Below are 23,956 nucleotides of genomic sequence, written 5' to 3' on the forward strand. Positions count from 1 at the left end.
CCGTCGAATAAAATACACTAGAAAATAAAGTGTATTAAACACTATTATAAAATAGTATATATTAAAGAGAAATAATATTTGCATCCATCCAACTTTTCTTTGTATTCATATGAATAATAATAAAATTTAAAATAAAAATGTTCATTAATAAAATAATTCAATTTCTTTTAAGGAGAAATATACATCTATCTTTCTCTATTTGACACATTAAGACCCAACGGTTATACGGTATTCGGATCTGGAGTGTCTGAAATATCTGAAATGTCTAACCTTCCATGTTCGAACCCCTCCTCAATGTTCAATACATTATACTTGAACATTTGCGAGGTGTCCTGTCTTTTTTTTTTTTTTTTTTACTTTTAAATTATTTTTATAACAAGTTTATTGTCAAAATTTATCTAAATAATAAACCCTAAAAGAATTTTCCTCTTCTAATTTGTTATTGAGAAGAAAAAAGTCAAGAGAAAAAGGACGTGAAAGAGAAGAACGAGAAGAAAAAAGAACATTTGCACGCACTGCTCTCCTCTATTTGCGCTGCAGGGTTCCCTTTTTCTATCACAGAAAGCTTTGAAAAGTGAGAATTGGCTTTGTAACCAGCTAGATGAACACGCACCACCTCATTGGGATGGGGAACTTGCATGTTAGCCCTCTTCACTCTTCGTCTTCACTCCACCTTTAAGTTCTTACCCACTTTTGGATCTCGTCTATAAACCATACCATTTTGAAAACAACACTCAACACATTGAACTTATCACTCAGTCCAACTATCAATCGTCTCATTACGGATTCGATTACATTTTTAAACTAACAAGCAAAGAAATATGACTTATATTCCCTATAATAGATCGATACTTATCAAAATTTTGAATGGAAGTATATAATGAAATTTGTGTCGTTGAATAAAAATGCAAGTCTATATAAATAAGATACAAACAAATGCGATAAAAGAAGTAGATAGTAAAATTCACGTGTTAAGACTTAATATAAAGTATAAGACTTGAATTATATATATAACATCATCTAATTTGTTAAATACATTTCACTAATGTAATCCCTCCTATTGAAATATCGTATGATTTGTTAATTGTTGACCATTGAAGGAGATTTTGAACGTGAATCATGAATCTAGTTGTTGGGTGCTAAAAGGCCCAAACGTGGATCCATTGAAGTCTGTCTTTACTTGGTATGTAATTAACGAGCCTCGCTTAAGGTTGTCCTTCAAGTTGAAGAAATAATGATAAGAAAGTAGTAAAGAAGACCAACCCCATTGCAAACCTTTTTCTCTATCTTCCTCCCCAAAAGGCTCCGATTCAACTCATTAGAACCCGCTACCAATGGATCCATCACCACCGCCTCTTCCTCCCCATCCCATCACCACTATGCAGCTCAACTATCCCGAATCCGCAGACTCTTCTCCCAGGAAGGCGGATACCTGGGAAGAGCCTCTCCCGCCGGTCCCAGGTGCCAGACTCCGTCTTATGTGCAGCTTCGGCGGCCACATTATCCCCCGCCCACATGACAAGACTCTCTGCTATATGGGCGGTGAGACCCGCATGATCGTGGTCGACCGCAGCTCTTCCTTGGCTGACCTTTCCTCTCGCATCTCCCGGACTCTACTCAATGGCCGCGGTTTTACCCTCAAGTACCAACTCCCCAATGAGGACCTGGACAATCTCATTTCAGTCACGACCAATGAAGATCTTGATAACATGATAGAAGAGTATGATAGAATCACGTCAGCTTCCCCTTTGAAATCCTCTCGCCTCCGGCTATTTATCTTCCTTGCGAAGCCTGAAACTGCCGCTTCTATGGGGTCTCTACTTGATGATGCCAAGTCTGAGACTTGGTTTGTTGATGCACTCAATGGCGCTGGGCTGCTTCCCAGAGGACTTTCTGATTCTGCGGCCATTGATTGCTTTCTTGATAGAGATGCTAGTGGCGATTCTTGTACACATGTGGAGGCGCAAACCGACTCTTTATGCAACACCAAGCATGGGAAGAGTGGGCAGGAGGTGCACTCGGTGCCTAGCTCACCTATGGTAGAGACTGCTTCGTCCTTTGGCTCATCTTCATCTTCGCCCTCCATGGCCAACCTGCCGCCTATTCGGGTGCGGGCTGAGGACGGTGGGCTTAGACTGCATGATCACAAGGTTGGTTTGGAGGAGGAGTTTGCATATATGAGTACTAATCCTCAGACTGTGGTGCAGAAACAAGATGAGGGGTTTGTTGTGTTGTCTGCTCCGCCCCCACTTCCCAGTTCTGCTATTGTTGGTGGAACTGCGGCTGCAGCTGCTGCAGAATCTGGTGAGAACCAGAGCCGAGGTTTCTCCGATGATGAGAGATCCGATCAAGGGGTGAGGATTCGCTTCAGAAAACCTCCATTGCCACTGCAGCCAGTGCAACGAAGGCTCGATGATGGTTTCAATTTGCCTTCCCCAGATTCGAAACATGGTGGGGGATTAAATTTTCCATCCCCAGATTCAGTAGCAAGGTACCCTCAACTTGTATAGATTATTCCTTTCCTGTTCTTTATATGACATTCTGTTTGGGTCCTGATAATTGATCAAATTTTGAAACAAGGTAAAACATGTATTTGATCAAATTTATTATAGTCTCTGTTTTCTCCCCTGTTTTCTCAGAAACCAAAGGAAAAATTGTCTTTGCAACCGAATGTCCAGCAACAAAATTAGATTGCCGTCACTATAGTTTCTTCTGTCTGCATTGTCTTCCATTTGAGCACATGAAGCCTTAAGAAAGCAACCCGTAATTGTCTCTTAAACTTTGGGATTCTGTTCTAACTCTGAGATGTGATCTTCACTGATTTACCTTCACAGTGATAGTAGCATTGCGTCTGCAACATCTTTCTCAAAATCCATAGCCTATCTAGACCCGGTTCATGTCACAACCAAAGACAACAAGCCTCCTATTCCAATTGATCCGAAGAAGGATACTCCAGACATGAGCTCTCAAATCCAGCTGCAACAAGTTCAGGATTCCAGCTACATATTGCCTTCACAAGCCGCGGATCTGCAGCAGCAGCAACCAGTAGTCCACGCCAGCATGCATTACATCCACCACCCACCAACAGGTTCTGCAGTGCCAATCTCATCATACTACCCAATGTATGCTCCAACACCACAAAATCAGCAGCAGCTTCATCACCAGATGGATCAGCAATATCCTGTCTACTTGTTGCCCATCACACAGCCACAAACTTACAACTTGCCATTGCAGTCCAATGTTGCAACTGACTCTACTGCTGTAGCACCCGGCCGGGCACTCACACCTCCGACTCCGGCCATGGTCACACCTTCCGGGCTTTACAAAGAAATAAGTACTCCACCAATCTACCCCACGAAACCAGAAATGGCTGCAAGTGTGTATAGAACAGTTGGCACTGCAACTCCACCTCTCGTCCAAGTTCCTTCCAATCAATTTCATCAGCAACAACAGTATGTGGGGTTCAGTCAGTTGCATCACCCACCACAGTCCATTGCTGCTGCCGCTCCTAATTATGCCTTTGAATACGCCCATCCTGCACAAGACCAGGCATACTACACTCACCATTCAGTTGCTCCATTGCCTCCCCAGTACCAAACGTTGACCTCAACCGCAGCAGTGGCATTATCCGAAGCCTCAGCACAGTTGCCGATAGACAACACCATGCAGCAGATCAGAACCTCACAAAACCACCATGACTGAATTAGGCAAAAATGGATGTGCTACCTATTTCCCAATATTTATGACACAATACTGGATTGAGTTGTCTTCTTTCCTCTATGTTGTTGGCTTGTGAGAATTGATCAAAGTTTAAAGCACAGAGCCCTCCTCTGCTCCAAAAACTAAAAATAATGTTGGTGACTGATATGGTTTAATGTATGTGAATTCTTCCAGAACAAAACATCTATTGGGACAAAAATGGAGGACTTTTGACAAGAGTACGGTAATTTAGAAAAAAAAATTCTTAAATTACCATAGCAAAAAAAGTTATTCCAAATGTATGGTAATTTTTGCCAAGTAGGATAAAATTTTTTTTAAGCAAAATCATCTTTTGAAAAGACGATTTAAAAAAAAAAAATTAAATGGAAATCATCTCTTTAAGAGACGATTTCAATTGGAAATCCAAAAAAAAAAATTCAAAAGGGAAATCGTCTCTTAAAGAAACGATTTCTCATTAAAAAAAAAAATTAATATTATGAAAAAATTGAAAATCCAAACTAATTTAAAAAAAAAAAAAGTCAAAGAGAAATTGTCTTGAAAAGATGAATCTCCCATTTAAAAAAAAATTCAAAAGGGAAATCGTCTCTTAAAAAAAATTTAATATTACAAAAAATTGGAAAAAAAAAATCGTTCCCATTAAAAAAAATTAATATTACAAAAAATAAATTTTTATAAAAAAAATCCCAAATTAAAAAAAAAAATATATTACAAAAAATTGGAAATCCAAACTAATTTAAAAAAAAAAATCAAAGGTAAATTTCCCATAAATAAATAAAAAATCCTAAAAGGGAAATCGTCTTAAAAGAGGCGATTTCCCATTCATTTAATACTTTGAAATTTGAAATTCAAACTTTAACCACTTATCCTATACACTACACTTTTACTACTTATCCTATACACTACACTCTTACCTATTCATATACTTATCCTATACACTACACTTTTACCTATTCCATACTTATTCATGTGTTGTCATATCCATTCATTTAATACTCTAATTTACTACACTCTTCCCTATTTTATACCTATTCATGTGTTGTTACATGTATTTTTTTAATTTATTTTATTTATGGTAATTTTGTTAGAATATTATTTATTGTAAATTATCATTATATAAAGATAAATGAATTAAATCAATAAAAAATAATATTAGTTTATTTAATTAATATTAAATAATAGAATTATTGTTTATGTATATCAATCAAATAACACGTTTTATAAAATATTAAAATTTAAATTTAAAAATAAAAAAAATGTTAATAAAATGAGAATGACAAATAATAATAATACAATAATTATATTTCTAAATATTTTGTATAATATATGATTTAAAAATATTAAAATTTAAAAAATAGAAATACAACATTATCCAAAATTATTAATTGATCTTATATATTTTTTAAAATTAATAATAGTGTTAAATAATTTAGTTTGGATTTCCAATTTTTTGTAATATTAATTTTTTCTTTTAATTTGGGATTTTTTTAATTTATTTTTTATAATATTAATTTTTTTTAATGGGAAATCGTCTCTTCAAAAGACGATTTCCCTTTTGAATTTTTTTTAAAATTAGTTTGGATTTCCAATTTTTTGTAATATTAAATTTTTTTAAATTTGGGATTTTATTTTATTTTTCTAAAAAAATTATTTTTTGTAATATTATTTTTTTTTAATTTGAGATTTCTTATATATATATATATATATATATAGAGAGACGATTTCCCTTTTGATTTTATTTTTCCCTTTGAATTTTTTTTTTAAAATTAGTTTGGTTTACCAATTTTTTGTAATATTAAAATTTTATTAATGTTCCCTTTTGAATTTTATTTTTTATTTATATTTTGTTTTGGATTTTCATTAAAAAAAATTTTAAATCGCATTTTCAAAAGACGATTTTGCTTTAAAAAAAAGTTTATCCATGCCCCCATTTCCTACTTGACAAAAACTATCGTATATTTGAAATAATTTTTTTTGTGATGGTAATTTAAGAATAATTTTTTTAAATTACTGTACTTTGTCAAAAGTCCGGAAAAGACCCCACTTTCAAATCACATTTGATAGAGATAGGGGCTTATAGGGGCTTGGGGGTGGAATTGAGATGAAAAAATCAAAAGGAGATTCCCAATTCCCAAACCAGAAGAGACACTTCATCAATTTGTAAAAGGTTTTCTGGTAAAACCCAAAGTCATACTTTCACGAAACAAGAACACATGACTTTACTCAAAAGTAGAAGAAAAACGCTTACCTAACAAAATCATAAGAAATCTAATACTTGATCCAGAATTTTCTTTTCAAAAACTTTGACCTAAATTTTCTTTTCTTTTTGTGAGTTTTAAAATGAAAGAGAAAACCCCCTGCTCGTGCGTGCGTCTCATTCCTATCAAGGAACAGGGGCCCTGGACCACAGAAGTGACGCATTTCAAAGGGTACAGGAATCCGATTCCTAGGCCACATCCGATGGGTGATTGTTCCACCCTCCAACCTCCTTACACGACAAAAGGGATCTGAAAGTGGGCCACTGTCCAACTGAAACTGCCATCAACTCTAGTGTCTCCCGTACAGTCTGCCACTCCACTTTACCAACTCGTCACTGTATTCTCCCACATGCATATTTCCCAACAACTCCCTCCACCTCCCATGGCTTTCATCTCCTCCCCCATCTCCATTTCCCCCAAACTCCCCATTTTTCCAAAATACTCCCCCCTCTTTCCTTCTCCTCTCTCTTTTCCAACCAAATCCAGGCACCTTTCTATCTCTTTAACATTAAAAAAAAAACTCTATTATTTTATTTTATTTTTATTGTTTCTCAGTACTCATCTTCAATTTTTATTTATTTATTTATTTATTTATTTTTTGTTCTTTCAGGAAGCTCAGGATCTTCTGTTGCTTAGCATTAGATCATCAACAAAATTGCTCAGCCAATGTCGAACCCTCAGCTGATCTTCGTGTGGTGTTCGCCAGTGGTGGTACCGGCGGCCACATTTACCCAGCCGTCGCCATCGCGGACGAGATCAAGATCATTAACCCTAACGCTCAAATCCTCTTCCTCGGCACCGCTCACGGTATGGAGAGCACGGCCGTTCCTTCCGCCGGCTACGATTTCGATTCCATTCCTGCCGTCCGACTGGCCCGGCCGATCTTCTCCCCCCAAAACATCCTCCTCCCTTACCGTTTGATCAAATCGATGGTCCAATGTTACCGCCGTTTGCGTGACTTCGACCCCGATATTGTGGTCGGCACCGGCGGCTACGTCTCGTTCCCGGTTTGTCTGGCGGCTGCGCTGAAAGGATTGAAATTGGTGATCCAGGAGCAGAACTCGGTGCCCGGGATCGCGAATTGGGTGCTTTCGTGGTTCGCTGATCAGGTTTTTGTTGCCTTCAATTCATCTATTGACTACTTCCCAAAGCACAAGTGTATTGTAAGTGGCAATCCGGTGAGGTTATCGGTGAGGCGGTATGTTTCGAAGGCGGCAGCAAGGTTGCATTTCTTTCCAAGTTATGTGAATTCAGGGAATTTGGAGGCGAAGGTAGTGTTGGTTCTTGGAGGTTCTTTAGGAGCCAATGCTATCAACATTGCAATGTTGAATTTGTACTATCAAATGCTGTTGGAGCACAAGAACTTGTTTATCATTTGGCAGACAGGTGTCGAGGCTTTTGATGAGATGGAAAGCCTTGTTAAGAACCATCCACATTTGGTTTTGTCCCCGTGAGTCTTCTTTCATTATCAGTTTTCCATTCTCTTATGCTCTCCGTTTGAACTATGTTCACATGTTTCGTTTTTCCTGTGGAAATTTATTTTCGTATGGGTTTGAATTTTCGTTTTAATACGTGGAAAAAAGATCAAAGCATAACATAAGCCATACGTTTGCCCATGTTGAAGAATTTCCAAGATTGTTTATCAGGAAGTATGAAATCATGAGATAGAATAGATGAACTTATCAAAAAAAAAAAAAATGAGATAGAATAGATGAAGGATAGGATTGCATGGAGATATGCTTATAACATTCTGTCAACTTTGCATTGACAGCACACTGAAGGAGAAATGCTGTTGCATGTAATGGACCACCAGTTCTTTTTGGAACTATTTTTGAGCTTCCTTGAAATGATTCCTCATTAAGGTTGGGCATGAAAGAAATGAAAATGTTAAGATGTTTGAGTGGTAGCAGAAAGGATAAAATTATTGTGATCCTATTTGGGAAGCTCTGACATAGCCAAACTGGTGATAAAACAAAACTAATGGAGAATGTTTGAAGATAATTAGTAATAGCGTCTGCAAAACAAATGAGGCCATGAACAGTGAAGGAAAAGAGGAGAAACCTAGCACTTAAGTCATCCGACATCAACTCCCTTTTGAAAAGTAGAAGAGAGTTTACTTCGGTTTTTAATTTTGTCTATAAAAAATCAGATAAATGCATGCAGATGATCACTTTACCTATAAATCATACAGGTTGAGTATACCTTTATATAAGACTTGAGAGTTAGTATGCTCTAACTTCAAATCATTTTTGGTATTCGTAAACTCAAATTCAGTTTATTATATATGGCCCTTGAGGAATAAAGCAATGCTTTTTGGCAATGATTGAGGAATAAAGCTAATAGGGTTAGGGAAGATCTCTTTGAGGATTAAATCCTTTCTAAGTAAGTGGTTTTGGAGGTTTCCCAGAGAGAGAGCGACCTTTTTTAACATAAGGTCATTCTAAGTATATATGGCTTGGAGTCCAATGGTTGGGATGCCAATACTATGATTTGGTGGTCACAACATTGCCTTTGGAAAGCCATTTTTCAAGTCTTCAACGACTTTTCTGATTTCACTATCCAATCTAATTGTTGAGGGAAATATTTACCACTGTAATATCTTGAGTGACTATAAGGAAAGAAATTAATGGAAGTTTTACAATTGGATGCATAAAATCTTTGGTATTGCAAATGAGTTGGGTTGTTCCTTCTCTTGGATTCCTCATTCAGCTAACCAAGTCACTGATCAATTAGCCAAACAAGGAGCAAAGAAAATTGTCTCCTTTGTTGGAGATTTCCTTCCCCCTTGAGTTTTTTCTCCTATATGTATGTGTTTTTATTTATTTTATTTTTTTGGTTAGGCTAGTTTTTTGTGGTTTTAGTTCTTGGTTACTTACTACCAACCTTTGTACATCTTTGAAGGATTACTTATCCTTCTCGTGTGTATCAATTGATTTTGTGGTTCTAGTTCTTGGCTACTCTCTACCAACCTTTGTACATCTTTAAAGGATTGCTTATCCTTCTTGTATGCATCAATTGATTGACAAATGAAAATGTTTGTTTATGTTCTTTATACTGTAGTATCTCTTCCAATCTGTGACTAATGTAGTTAACAGAGGACATATGCATAGGAGTATTCTCTCTCATTGAATATACTTTAATCAGAGGCTAGTGTAGTTAATAGTGGACCAGCTTATTGAAGATTCCATAGTATAATGAACATGAAAATCTATTTTTCCTTTACGTACCATATAGACATTGAATTACTTTCAAATTATGCATCTATTGGTTTACACAATTACACCTGGTTGACATGAGTAATGATTTGCTACTTGTCATGTTGGCTATAAGTTAAATTCAAAGCATTGATCAGAGCTGTTGTATATTTTGGGGGATCTGTATAGTTGTATTTCGTTTTGTTTGTATGAAATCTTTGTCTATGTTTTGTTTCAATTGAATTCTTTTCACTATATAACTTCTGGAACAGTGACAAAAGAAAATATGCTAACTGTTCTTATTGATGGGGAAATATGAATTCACATCTAGAGTAGGAAATGCTGTTAAAGGCGAGAATCTTGCTCTTCCTGAAAACCTTTAAGGAAGCTAAAGTTGATTTTGATGCTCTTTTTGTTCTGTTCCTATCTGTCACTGTGGTTTTAGCTTGCTAAATAACCCTTTGCTAACTTTCTGAAAGAGCTGAGTGGGATCTTTCACCCAAATTTGTTTGCCAAGTCGAAATGCACCTAGATTACGTACAAATATGAAAAAAATAGTTTCAAGAATAATGAGTCTATTACAGTTGGAAGAATGGATATTTTGAGATTTTCCTAGGGAAAGAAATGGATTAGGGAAGGTTTGGGTGGATTGATTTGGATGAAATCAAAGCATGGGAAGAATCAACATCTAGGGACAGACCTTAAATGAAGATGCGTTCATAATTTTGGAAGGAATTCACAGCTTCAAATATCAGAGAACACTGTTTATAGAAGAGGAATCACTTAATTCTTTCCTCTTACTTTCAATTTTCACATGCATACACGACCCCTTCTATGAAGGTTTGATCCAAATCTTGAAGGAATTTACTCTTAAAACGCCTGAGAACATATAAGTGGGATTACTTCATAATGAATACAAGCAAACCCTTTTAAGGATGGCTTGGAGCTTTCTGGACTTACACTAAAAGAAATAGAAGTGTTTGATCACTTTAGTGAACTTGCACATCCTTAAGATTCCTATCTTCAAAGAGTGTATTTCTTTGAGTGCTTCAATGCATTCTTAGGATTTACAGGTAATCATAGGCCTGTCTAATTGGTCCTAGGATTCAACGCTCCTAAGCTTAATATTTAATGGCTCTTTACCCTCTCATAACTATATGATAGACTAAATGACTGCCCATGCGAAGATATTTCTACGAAACTAGAATTCTGAATTGATGTCCCATGTATTCCAGACCTGGTAAAGTGGTCTTCTTAAGGAGCAATGCTATCTATATGGGCCCCACATTATATAATATTTTTGCCTTTTTTTATGCCAATAGATATTAAATGAAGTCTGATTCCTCTGCATCATTGCTGGGTGAAACTAATCAAGAAACTGGCACATAGTTTTAAAAGGCGCAAAAGTCTTCAACACTTAGTGCAACACAACCTATAGGATACATGTCAATTGTGTAAAATATGATCAAAATTTAACTAAACAAACAGAAAATTCATGATTTCAAACCTTTGAAAGAATCATCCAATAAAAAACTAATGAAATTATATAAAGTTTTAACATATTGTCAGAAATTTAAAGAATAAAAGAATTTTTTTTTTTAAAAAAAAAAGAGAATAGATGAGACACACCTCTCCATCAAGGTGTGTACCTTAGTAGGTGAGGTGCTATAGCTAGAAAATGGTTGCACCTTGAGCTTAGACATGCTTTAAGTGTACCTTTAACAACTATGAACTGGTAGTCCTGAAAATGTTAAAATGCTTAAATCAAGGTCCTTTTAACATTGAAGTTCACAACGTACCACCACCCTGAAAATGATAGAAGCAGGTGCTTTTAAGTTTTAACCATATCAGTTCATATATACTACATGCTCTATGGGCAGGTTCTCACTCTCAGAATGTGAGCTCCAAGGTTCAGTTCCTGGACTTACTTGATACATTTTCCCAGTCCTGCAAAGCAGGGCTAGCAAGACATAGGTTCATGCACACAAATGCATACACTACCACTCTCCACAGCAGACGTTTAGGATGATGCTTATGTTGCTCTGCCAAAATGGCCTATTTCCTGGTAACCCTTTCCTCCTAATAATAGCTGCACTCTGCATTTTTTAACCAACCATTTCCAGCTCATTGAATCTTTAAAATAGTTCAAGTTTTACTTCCATGAAAAATTAATGATTATGAATTGGCTTTAAACCATATGTTATCGACCCAAGTAGTAAAGCCCAAAGCTTCCAGAATGAATTACATCAACTACTGCTTTAACCGTTTGAAGAGAGTCAGTTATTGATTGAGATGAATACTGTGGCTGTGAAGCACACATCGTACAATCTAAGTACTTTGGGGCTTCTTGCTTTAATTTTGTTAACCCTAGTTTATATTCATGTGAACTCCTACCTGACATTCTGGTGATAGTTTCTTTATCTTTCTGAAGTTCAACTTCAAAAATTATGTGCTAATTGCCCTATTTCTTTTGGATTTTTTCTAATGAATGAGGCTCAAATTTATTTCTCGTGTATTTATTTTAGTCTGTACATTCTTGTTTATATTTTCCTTGAACCTGATGTAGCTCTGAAACCCTGAAGGTTCTTGCACAATATGGATTTAGCGTATGCAGCTGCAGACCTTGTTGTTTCTAGAGCTGGTGCAATGACTTGCACTGAGATCTTGGCCACTGGGAAACCTTCTATTCTGGTAGTTGGCATTCTAATCATAAGTTTTCTTTGAGATAAACATGAAATAACAGCTAATAATTATGATGTGTTAATCTGAATCATGCATGAGATGATAATATTGTGAAATGGACAATCTTTTTGTTCAATTTATGTTTGATTTCTCATCTATGTTTCTTTCATTGTTGTTCTCTCCATGACACCCTATCTTGATTCATGTAAATAAATACAAAATATTTTTTTTTTTCCTTATTTTAAGAAATGGACAATCTTTTTGTTCAATTTATGTTTGCTTTCTCATATATGTTTCTTTCATTGTTACTCTCTCCATGACCACTCTATCTTGATTCATGTAAATAAATACAAAATACATTTTTTCCTTATTTTATTTCCTTGTAATGCACTCTTTAATATGGTTAAAAAAATTAGAATTTTTTGTTTAAATTGTTTGGGTTGCTTGTCTAATTTTAGTTCAATCCCACTAATTTGTGAATATTAAATTTTTTTTTTTTTATGTTTACCTTTTTAGAAATATTTGTTTTAAATGTTCCAGACAGCTTTAGACCATACCTGAAATCAAACCAACTTAAACCCAAACATAGCCAGTAGTAAAATCCACAAGGATTTTACATGGCATTTCATGAGAAGAAAAGAAAAAGAATAGCGTTTGTTTTCTTATGTACATGGAGATTCATAAGAGCTCACTATAGTATGTTTTCTTATATACATGGAGATTCATAAGAGCTTACTGTTTTTACAAGCCACATTGTTCATTGACCACATCACTCTCTGAAAGGAAACTTAACCCAAGTGTAGGGTATTAATTGAAACAAAAAGCTGTACATTATCTTCCATTTAGAATTAAATCCTGATGCAGAGCCTGCTAGAAGTTCCATTTCAGATTTATAAACAGAGGCTCTGCTAGAAACTGGGGTTGCACTCAAGTTGGAAGATGCTTATCAAATCTCCAACATTCTGTTTATAGCTTGCAGCAGGCCACCTTAGTAATTATCTTTCGGGTTGGGAGCAAGCATAAACTCAAGATAATTCCCAAAAATTAATATTTACAAATTTTTACCATGTTTAAAGAGGTTCATGCCCTATGAAGTTCCAAAATATTGAACCTAAAAGATTGTTTTACATCAGCATAAAAAAAATGGGCTTTGTAATTTGCATTTGCTCTTTCATGTGGTTGTTTATTTTTATTATATTATATTTTATTTTATTTCCCTTTAATAAAATAATTTATTAAGGGACCAGAGAGGAGGACAGGGCACCCTAGAACCCTAAAGTCAGGAAAACGAAAGCTCACTAAAAAATTGAACATGGCTGGAGAAAAGGAAAGCTGACTATAACTCATAACAAAAATGTGTACTTAGGGTTGCATTGCTGCTCTTTCAATAGATTCTCTGTTTGCTTATTTAAAAAATAAAAAAGAACTCATGATGAAAATTATTAGTATGGTCTAAATGTGTGGAGTAGGATTCTTCTGAGTCAGCATAGGACTGTTAAACAATGACGGTGGTGGCATTGGCATTGGTGGTGACATCAAGGACTTGAAACAAATTACAAAAACTGACCTTAGATTAAGTTCTAAATACATAATGGTAGTACTTTCTGTGGTGATATTACTGCTTGAAGTTGGCATCTAGCGTCAGGAGATTCAGTTAATTTAGTTTTCTTGCTTGTCTTTTCATATTAATGGAGATTACTTTCATGCCAAAGACAAATCTTGACTATTTTTTTCCAGTTTTATCATGTCATTTGCATAGCATTGACGATTGCATGCTTAAAGAAATAGCTTTTTCTCTCTTTATCGGACCACCAGCATGTCAAATTAACATCTTATCCAATTTTTTATTTAGTTCTATTAAATCTTTAATTTCATATCTGGATTGAGGAATGTCTTTACATGTGCAGATACCATCACCAAATGTTGCTGAAGGACATCAATTCAAAAATGCCATTTTAATGGCAGATTTAGCAGGTTCAAGAGTTATAACTGAAGATGAACTTGATTCAACTACTCTTAGAATTGCAATTGAGGAGATTCTAGGTATGTGGAATCTGTGGTCTGTGCTGACAGATGTTGTGATTGAAAAAGTTTGTTCTTGCAAAATGATGCTACCTTAAGAGTTGGGGTGAATAGGTAATTGCAAACAACTAAAGTATCAAAAAAATTAATAAAAAATGATCTTTTGAATATTTTACAAAAATATAAGTTTTGAATAAAAATTAATTTGATAAGATAAATTATAAATACAACTTTCAATAACTTTAATAATTTAAATAAACTAACAATAAAAATTGTGGGACAAATTTTTTAAAGAGACTTTTACAAAGAATTTTCACATGAAATATATGATTAAAATCTTATTTAAAATTGTTGTATGATTTAGTTTTTTATTCAAAATGTAAATAAAAATATTTCGATAAAATTAATAATTTCATTGACATGTTTTAATTCTTTTTCAAATAAATAATTATAATTGGATTGAAATGAATTTAAGATCATTTTAGTAGAAAGTTAAAATAAATATAGATTGATTAATAGGAATGTGAGTAATTTTAATTAATTTAAAGTTATTTACTTTTAAGACTATATATATATTTCAGATAGAATATAAACTATTTTAAACATTGAAAATGTTTTCAAATAATGTAATTCAATGAAATAAAATTTTTATCTTCACATTAGTATACATTATCCACTTTTTAAATTCAAATTTGTCTTCAGCGCACATTTTGTTTGAGCCAAACCCACAAATTTTGTTATACATATATTAATAAAATAAAATAAAAAACTAGTTTAACAAATTTTTACCTTCACATTATACTGTATATGTTTTATTTTATCATTTTTTAGAGGTTTTTTTTTTCAACATTTTTATCAGTTTGTTCCACCTATATCATATATATTTGATATTTCTGTAAAATCCAACTATCATATTCCGTGAGTCTTTTATATCTTTCATTTTTTTTTTTTGATAAGTAAAGAAAAAAAAAAAAAATGAAAGATATAAAAGACTCACGGAATATGATCATTCACATAATGATACACCTGAACTTACCTCTCAATTGTGATGAAATTTGCAATCCAAAGCAAGAAACAAACTTTTCTCAATGATGAATCACTTGTGTAGATACAAAGAGGTATGAGTAAATCATTCAAATGTTTGGACAGGAATTACCAACAACCAAAAACTCTAGCCAATATAGGAATTTGTGATAAAATAGTAATTTGCTGACTTGCAAACCAATCCAAAACTTTTGGTCTATGTCCTGAAAGTATATTATCTCATGCCATACCCTTATGAATTAAGTTAATTTTACATGGAATCTTGGCAAAAGAACATGATGTTTAGGTATTGGAAGATTATGGACCTAATTCAAGCAACAAAATCATGTACACTAATTTTGTGGTGATTGATACATGCTCTTATGTCCTAGGAATTTTAGATAGATACCATTAGTTGTTATTTGGACGACTGGAAGCCAGAATCTTTTATGATAATCGTTTCTTTTCCATCAGCACAATTCAACAGTATATATAGATAAATAGACAGATAAATGTATGTTACTACACTTCACTTTAACAGATGACATTTCTAAACTAATACTCAATTGATACCATACTTTCTTCTATCCATTTATCAGGGCAATTGGGGTACCAGGTACCAGTTCTCTAGTGGAAGTTCATGTTAGCACCATAGCTTCCATGGAATTAGAATTCTGCTAGGAAAGGTGCTTCACTTCTTAGGATAGCTATTTAGGATTCAAAACACTTCAAGGGAATAAATAAGTCTATTTATATGTTACTGGTGATTTTTGTCATTCGTCCAATTTTTTTCTATTCATGACGCTGGTGTGTCCTTGAATGTCTTGGTATTGATCCTTGTATTTAACAGATGATCCAAGTCTCATGGCGGACATGTGTGAGCGGGCTCTAAAGGTTGCAAAGCCCCATGCTTCTGCAGAGATTGCACATCATATTATCTCTCTAGTCAAGATGTCAAGAGCCAAGAAGTGACATTGAAGTTAAGGGCTGGATTAGATGAATTTGCCACTTGAGAACAGACCTGTCTGTAAATACTGCTTTTGGTATTCACTTTCATGTTTCCTCAAAGCAAATGACATTCCACAGAAGAAGCGAGAAGCTCCACAGAAGTTGAGGCCATGCAATTGTCTACAAGTGATACCCCAAGACATTATAGAAGTAGATCTTTTTTATGTAAACAAATAAGATTCATTGGGTGTTTATGATGGGTTGATTGGTTCAATGTGGGAACCGCACTTGGTTAAAGCACTTGTAGTTCATCGAACATCTCTCTCAAAAACACTTTCGGCTCAGCCACTCCCAAACACCCAGCAGGATTATGTTGCAGTCTTTCTCAGGAGTTCTATCCAGGTACAACTACTACTGCCATCAGTTAATCTGCCAGAAATTACTTGACGGTTTTTGTCCTTCAATTTCTATTCCCAATGCAAGGACTATATTTGTATGGATTAAAAGCCTCTCCATCTGTTTTGCTGAAGACCTCTATTTCTTTCTTATTTGTTGGGCACATGAGAGGAGCACAAAAGCCCGTACTATTGAAACGGCTATGGGAGCAAGAAAAAGAACAACGGTAGGACGATGAGGGCGAAATTAGAAATCTCTGGCATACCGTATTCTGAGCTAAGCAAATTTACTGTTACGCAGCCTTGTGCTAACACCAAGTTTAATCCTTAAGCCTTGTTAGGAAGACTGAGCATGGGGAGATCAAATCAACTTTTAAGAAGGCTTGGGTAGAAGTTTTCAACGTGGGTCTTGACATTTTTGTTTCTCTAAGTTTTCAATATGTAAAATTAAAAGTTAAAAGCCCTATAGATGGTGACTGACCTTATATATCATCACGTGTACAAATAAAATGACATATGTTATGATACAATTTAATCTATATTTTAAATTAATATTAAATATCGAAATACAAAGTATTTTTTATTTTATTTGTTATTTTTTATAAATTACATATAAACAAGGTATTATATTTTAATATTTCGCTGGAAATATATGTATATGATAAGAGTGTAATCCTTTCCTACCTCTGGAAAAAAATTCTTCTATTGACTTTTGACAATTTGTAGCATGAAGACAAATGGTTGCAGAAGGCTGTGACGGCACAGGGAAAAAAAAAGACAAAAAAAAAAAAAAAAACTACTCCTTCACGTGAAGAATGGCTATAAAATAACATAGGCAACAAAGAGATCTCCGCAGAATGTGAGCTTCTTTAGAGTGGGATATCAGCCAACCGAAACGTGGGCTAAAAGACTTAGTAAATGGGGATTAGCATTTCTTTGAAGCATTGAGAGTAGAAAAAGTAGACGTGGATTGGATACGCGTCCTCCGTGGAACTTTGTCCCTATTATGAATCAACCATTTCCAGCCAAAAAATCATTTGAAGTAACCAAACTTGCCCAACCGTCCCACGACTCCCACCCTCCCAACCACAAAGTCAAATCATCCCTTCAACAAAATACCTGTTTCTATGCGTGAATAAGAATCACCACAACTTGGGAGGCTACAAGCCCATGACTTCATTTTCAAACCAAACACGCGACGATATTTCCTAAGAAAATGGCGCTTCGGCATTCGGAACCTGTATGCTTCTCCCATTTCTGCCCGGCCCGGTTCCGGTCCAGACGACAACTTCGAGTCTCGAGGGCCGGCTCGTCGGTCCCGAGGTTGAGGCCGCCGGCGGTATTGGTGGCGGCGGCGAGGGAAGCGCATGTGAACAAGCCTTCTGTTTGTACTGCGGATGAGCTTCACCGCGTGGCTGTCACCGACTCCGACTGGAGCCTCGCTCTGTGGCGGTACACACCTTCTCCGAAGGTTCTTTCTCTCTCTCTTTCTCTTTTTCTTTCTCTTTCTCTTTCTCTTTCTCTCTGTATATGCATGTATTAATCGGGCGTTGTGGAGTGGATGCTTGATAGGCGGAGCGGAGGAATCACCCGCTGTTGCTGTTGTCTGGCATTGGAACCAATGCTATTGGATTTGATCTTGCTCCTGAGGTCAGTTCAATGTTTATCTCTCAATATTTTGGTTTAATTTTTTTATTTCCGTATTTTTGTTTTGTTTTGGAGAATAAACGTATTTGTGGATGCTCTTGATTTTATTCATTTATATATTTGGACCAAACATATTAATAGTCCAACTGAAAAGCTGATGCTCTGGCTCCTATGAATTTTGAGTCTACTGCAAGCACCTAACTCTTTATTGGACCACATGGCTTTATTGCCTACCCAATTGACACTGCATGCATATAGAGATTGATTGCCCATCTGAGGCCTAGAATCACTCTTGTTCACATGGCCCATTTAATGCCAAATGCAAGCAATTAGGAGTCTGATCAGTCAAATGACACCCATGTCTTGTCTTTATGCACTTTCCTACTTACAAAGGAAGTGTTAAAGTTGTTTTTCTTTGGCTTGGTGTTCTCGATGCTGTACTCCCAATTACAGGAGATTTTTCTGGCTCTTTCACTTCAGTTGACAATAAAATTATAAATACTAAGGCCAGTTTTGGTTAATTTAGCCTATTACTCTCTAGTTCTCCAGATTCTTCAGATACAGGTTTAAGTATTTACTAACTATCAATTGCCTTCATAATTGTCTTCCTGTTAATTGTTTTGATCTAAGTAGAATTATGCCATGCTTTGCTTCCATAAGTTGTTATGAATTTCAAATATGATTATGCATTGATCTCTGTTATATATGTTAAGAGGAAAAGTTCAAACTTATAGTTATTGTTCTGTCATTCAACCTTGTTCTATTGTCCTTACTGTTTAGCTGATGCATGTGAACTGTTTGCAGTCTTCTTTTGCACGTTACTTGTCCAACCAAGGATTTGATACATGGATTCTTGAACTTCGAGGTGCTGGGTTGAGCACATTAGTAGGGGAATCCAGGGAAGTTAAGAAGCCTTTCAAGGCTATGTCTGATCGGGTAGGAACAAATGGTGTTCTTCCTGCAGAAGCACCATCAACCGTAATTTCTGGCACTCTTGTGGAAACTTTTATCCCTTCTGTCAAAGGAAAAAGAATGGTGGTTGAATCTGATGACGCACAATCGGTGTCAAAGTTGTCAGAAACTTCTACTCACTTATTTCAAAAGCTCTCTAGGTTTCTAAATGAAGGTCAAATCAAGGAATATGCCTGCTAAGTTATTTTATAAAATATCAATATTCATGGAAGATGCTCAGTTATATGAATCCTTCAATGATAGTAAGCTCAAACTTTCAGGTGTATTTGAAGAAAGGCAAAACTTCTCTATTGCTAGTCAGATCAGGGATTTGAGTGGAAGGCATGTAAACATTATTAAAGAAGGTCAATGGACGATTTCACCACCCTTGTTTGACTTGAAGGAGGTTTTTTTAACACTACTCGATGATTTCCAAAAGCAACTTGACCTGATTTTAAAGTACAACTGGGACTTTGATCACCATATGAAAGAGGATGTGCCTGCAGCGGTGAGGTGACATTTTTTCATGATACTGACTTTGGTTGATGACATTCTGTTTTGTTTTGTGCTCTCCATATTTGATATATGTGATTGGAATCTCTTTCTAGAACCAATCCTATATAAATCTATTCTCCTTGAATGTTTATTACAATATGTAGTTCTGTCAGTGTAGATGGAGTATATAAGGACTCTATGCAAACCAAAGGATGGCAAGTTGCTTGCAATTGGTCACTCCATGGGGGGTATATTGCTGTATGCAATGCTTTCACAATCTGGTGAGATGGTTTGTATAACTTGACCTTTCAATTCCTTCCAACACGTGTGGCGTACATTCATTCCACACTTTTGAAGCATGAAATGTTTGTAGAATATTTTGTGAGCATTTCCTTTCTGATATTGTTAGTTAGTTGCTATCTTTTCACATTTGAAGTTCATCATCTAGATTTGTTTCCCTTATCCAGGCCATACCCTCTGCATTTTTCTGTACAAACTTGTTAATGAAGTTTCTTTTTAAAATGTTTTTTTTTTTTTCTATATTTTTCTTTATTCATCCTTTTTCAGTATAATGGGTACTTTTGAAGGGGCAACTTTTAGAAGCTTAAATTTCTAAGGACCACAAATTGGACAGGATGGGAAACAGATTGTAATTGTCTGGATATAAATGAGCTATTTCTTGTATTTAGGAGAAAAGTATCGGACTAGTATTTGTAAGAATTTAGCAGGCATAAAAAGTTGAATTATTGTCCATGTTCTATATCTATGTTCATGCAATAAAAGATTAAAGCTGACCAGTAATCATAGGATAAAGGGACACCTCCAGTGGTGTTATGCTTTGTAATGGCATCGGCCACTGGCACCATAAAGCTGATGTTGGCAAAGAACGAATTACATTATGTTGTTTCTGAAAGACAATATTTACTATATAATCTCTGATTTTCCTGTCAAAATGAGGGAAAAGTTAGCCTTTAAAATAGTTTCCATAGCAATGTCAACAAGGTGGAAAATTGTATTAGACGTGGACCATCTTAAGATCTTGGATTTAGTTTTGCAGGCTGACAATTTCAGAATTAAATAAAACATTTGCTAATCAGGTTACATGGTGAGGTATATTGGTTATTTATCCAGTTTCAGATTCTATATTGTTATTTAATAATACTAGTGTGTCAACTTACAAGGTTTAGAATAACATAAGTTACGAATATTTGCAATTTTGGTTATGTTGTGAAATTGGCTGACAATGTTTTTATTTGTGAGCTAAAATTTGTTGACTTACAAGGTTCTGAAGGAAGGGATTCTGGGCTGGCATCAGTCATTACATTGGCATCATCACTTGACTTCACATCTTCAAAATCATCACTGAAATTGCTCTTACCCCTGGCAAGTGAAATGAAAGACATTCCTTTGAACCAAGTTTAACTGTTTCATCTTGAGAAACCATCTGCCTCTACACAAATGTGATAAGAAACTTAAGTTAATTCACCATGGCACACAGGCTGATCCTGCACAAGCTCTAAATGTACCTGCTATTCCATTAGGGGCATTGTTGGCAGCTGCTCATCCTCTTATGTCTCTTCCTCCTTATGTATTGTCTTGGTTAACTTCTCTGGTTTCTGCACAGAAGATCCCTCCTGAGTCACTTGAAAAACTTGTCTTGAACAACTTTGGTAAGTAGGAAACCCATTGAGCTTTAAAATTATGATGATACAAAGTGGAATACAATGTAACAGACAATTGAAATTGAATTAAAAGGAAACTACTGGGAAACTCATTTAACCTTGTATGACAAGAAGGCATAATGATGAAAACTCTGGTATTCATTCTGTATCTTGGGTTTATGGAATAGCCTTAATAGTTTGGTAATGGGTCTTCTTGTACTGTCCCATGTAATTAAGAGTGCATCAGATCTACCTAAATTGTGCTTCCATCATATAGCAAAGTTCATCATCTTAGCACCCATGCAAATTGGATTATGATTGGGAAGAGATCTGATATTGGAGGCTTCTGTTTCACATACTGCATGAATAATGAGTTATCATATTATATTTGTTTTATGATTAGAAGTTAAAATTTAACCTTGAAGAGAATGTAGAACAATTAATGCAATGTTGGAGAAAATTTTGAAGTCCCAAGTTTGGGGCATCTTTGGGCTTACACTCGTATGTTTCAATGTGTGTCTTAAACAACATTTTGTGGATGTGACCATCCAATCAAGCGAGCATCTGTTTCATGAGCCATATCCACTGATCTCATTATTTGAATGCATTCTATTGGACAAATTGATTAATGGACTAGTTTAAAAAGACCATCATTAGCTTAAATCAGAATTTCTACTCTCAAATTTCTGATCAAACCTTTTAGTTTTCTTATCTTTTGACAATCTGATTACAATTTGCAGGTACAGTACCCTCTAAGCTCCTCTTGCAGCTAACAACAGCTTTCCAAGAGGGTGGACTACGTGACAGAAATGGAACTTTCTTTTATAAGCATCATCTCCACAAAAGCAATGTTCCTGTTCTAGCAATTGCAGGAGACCGAGACGTAGTCTGTCCACCTGAAGCTGTATATGGTAGAATAATAATTGACATAATCTCTGCATCTTCAATCTCTAAATTGTCAAGTAACATTATATTTGTTTCTTTTTCTGTATTTGATGTCTTCAATGAGGCAGAGACAGTCAAGCACATTCCTGGGAATTTAGTTACTTACAAAGTTTTTGGAGAACCAGATGGTCCACATTATGGTCACTATGACTTAGTAGGAGGCCCTTCGGTATGTATGCTATTTTTTTTGTCCCTTTTCTGGGGTGAAGATATTTCTGCATATGAAATATAATATGCTTGTTTCATTGATGGTTTGACAATGGTCTCGTATTTTTTGGTTTCCTTGACGGTTTGCATAATGGCTTCATTTTTCTATTTTCCTATTGCAGGCAGCTGATCAAGTGCATCCATGTTTATCTAAATTTCTCATCCATCATGATATGGCCTGATTGATTATGGAGGCTTATATTCTGCATCGCCTATTTTTTCTATACCGGAACTCTCATTAACACTGAATTCTTTTGTCAATGAAAAAAGAAGCTTCCTGCTTGCAAAATCCCAAGGGAAAGAGGGCACTCCAAAATCCCTGATCAGTTTGTGATGCAAGAAAAATGTGGAGATTTGTACATGTACTGTAAGTATGGTGCTGTTGTATCTAGTTCTATTCATCACTTGTAAAGACAATATTATATCTCAATATAGAAAAGTAAAAAACACAATTCAGCTGGAAGACTTGGTGTTTTTCAATAAAATTTTCCTATACCTACCCACCTCCTCCTACTTATTTATTTATTTTAAAATTTTCAATTTTTAAAAAATTTAATCAAATTATAAATAAATAAATAAAGCAATATAAGAAAAGAATAAACAACCGGTAATTGTTGGGACCAAGGATGAAAATATCGATAATCATGGATATTTTGATACAAAATATCAATAAACCAAAAATTCATCAAAATTTATGAAAATATAAGAAAAAAACCCTTAAAAATAAAATTAGAAGTATAATAGACATTATAAAGTTATTTTGTTGAAGAAATTAATATATGTATGATATGATTTGTGATATTAAATTTAATTTTATAATTTCGATTGATAAGAAATATGAATTTTGTAAGTGTAAACTCATTACGAAGTTAAATTATTATAAATGATTTAAATATATTACTATGTTAAGTTAATTTATTTATCTATATTAAAAATATATTAATTAATTGTAAAAATATACTAATTTAAATTCAATGTTATACTAATTTAAAAATGTATTTAGTTAATTTGTTCTCAATATATTATCATTACACTTGAATATCAAAATGAAATAAAATTATTAATTAAAAACTAAATTATTGCAAATGTACTAATTATGTTATTTAAATATATTTATGATTTTTATTTAAAAATATTGGTACATTTTGATACAAAATATTTTTATTTAAAAATATTGATAAGTTTATTTATGATTTTTTATTTGTTTTATATTTAATTAGTATATAAAATAAATTATAAGATAATTAAAATTAACTTATTTATAATAATATAATTTTTTATCGATATATCTCCTATATATCCAATATATTTACGAAATTTCAACGATTTTTTCCCATTTAGAGCAGATATTTTGCTTATATCACCGATATATCTGTGATTACCAATATATCATCGATATTTACCGATATTTCCATCAGACAATATATCTTACTTATATATCGTATCCACCTTCTCTGATACACAGATATATCGCTCATATATCCTAATATTTTCATCCTTGGTTGGGACTATATTGAGGAGCAAAATATTCAATACTTTTTTTTTATGATTTTATAAGAATAATGATTTTCATTTTGTAGTGTCCTCTCTTTAAAATGGACATGTAATATAGATAAATTAATGCCTAAATGATTTTTTAAACTTTTTTTTGTTTTCTAGAAAAAATTTACACTTGATGAAATTTTGTCAACCATCTATTTTGCAAGGAAACCATAGAAGGAAAATTTGGCTTGATGGCATCATTAGTAGGGAAGAGAGGTGGTGAGGGGACAGAGAAAACCCTCATGCCCTGTTTGACATTAGGTAAACCC

At 34.5% G+C, this 23,956-nt stretch overlaps 3 protein-coding genes across 3 annotated transcripts; all 3 read left to right on the forward strand.

The window, feature by feature from the left end:
• Positions 1-1,269: 1,269 nt before the first annotated feature.
• On the forward strand, positions 1,270-3,727 carry LOC100264517 (uncharacterized). Its single transcript, XM_002277189.5, has 2 exons — positions 1,270-2,491; positions 2,835-3,727. The coding sequence occupies exons 1-2, from the start codon at positions 1,335-1,337 to the stop codon at positions 3,700-3,702; spliced, it is 2,025 nt and encodes a 674-aa protein (XP_002277225.2). The 5' UTR covers positions 1,270-1,334; the 3' UTR covers positions 3,703-3,727.
• A 2,344-nt stretch (positions 3,728-6,071) lies between these two features.
• LOC100242239 (uncharacterized) lies at positions 6,072-16,350 on the forward strand. Its single transcript, XM_010665339.3, has 5 exons — positions 6,072-6,461; positions 6,586-7,425; positions 11,752-11,860; positions 13,759-13,894; positions 15,747-16,350. Exons 1-5 carry the CDS (start codon positions 6,325-6,327, stop codon positions 15,866-15,868), a joined length of 1,344 nt encoding a protein of 447 aa, XP_010663641.1. The 5' UTR covers positions 6,072-6,324; the 3' UTR covers positions 15,869-16,350.
• A 753-nt stretch (positions 16,351-17,103) lies between these two features.
• LOC100247368 (uncharacterized) lies at positions 17,104-22,608 on the forward strand. Its single transcript, XM_059734183.1, is given in 10 exon segments — positions 17,104-17,710; positions 17,812-17,889; positions 18,691-19,023; positions 19,025-19,345; positions 19,511-19,613; positions 20,615-20,715; positions 20,831-21,002; positions 21,734-21,904; positions 22,007-22,107; positions 22,268-22,608. Coding segments are annotated over 10 exon segments (1,695 nt in total). The 5' UTR covers positions 17,104-17,455; the 3' UTR covers positions 22,328-22,608.
• Positions 22,609-23,956: the final 1,348 nt, after the last annotated feature.

The sequence above is a fragment of the Vitis vinifera genome, chromosome 17, assembly GCF_030704535.1.
Source record: "Vitis vinifera cultivar Pinot Noir 40024 chromosome 17, ASM3070453v1".
In the NCBI taxonomy this organism is placed as follows: domain Eukaryota; kingdom Viridiplantae; phylum Streptophyta; class Magnoliopsida; order Vitales; family Vitaceae; genus Vitis; species Vitis vinifera.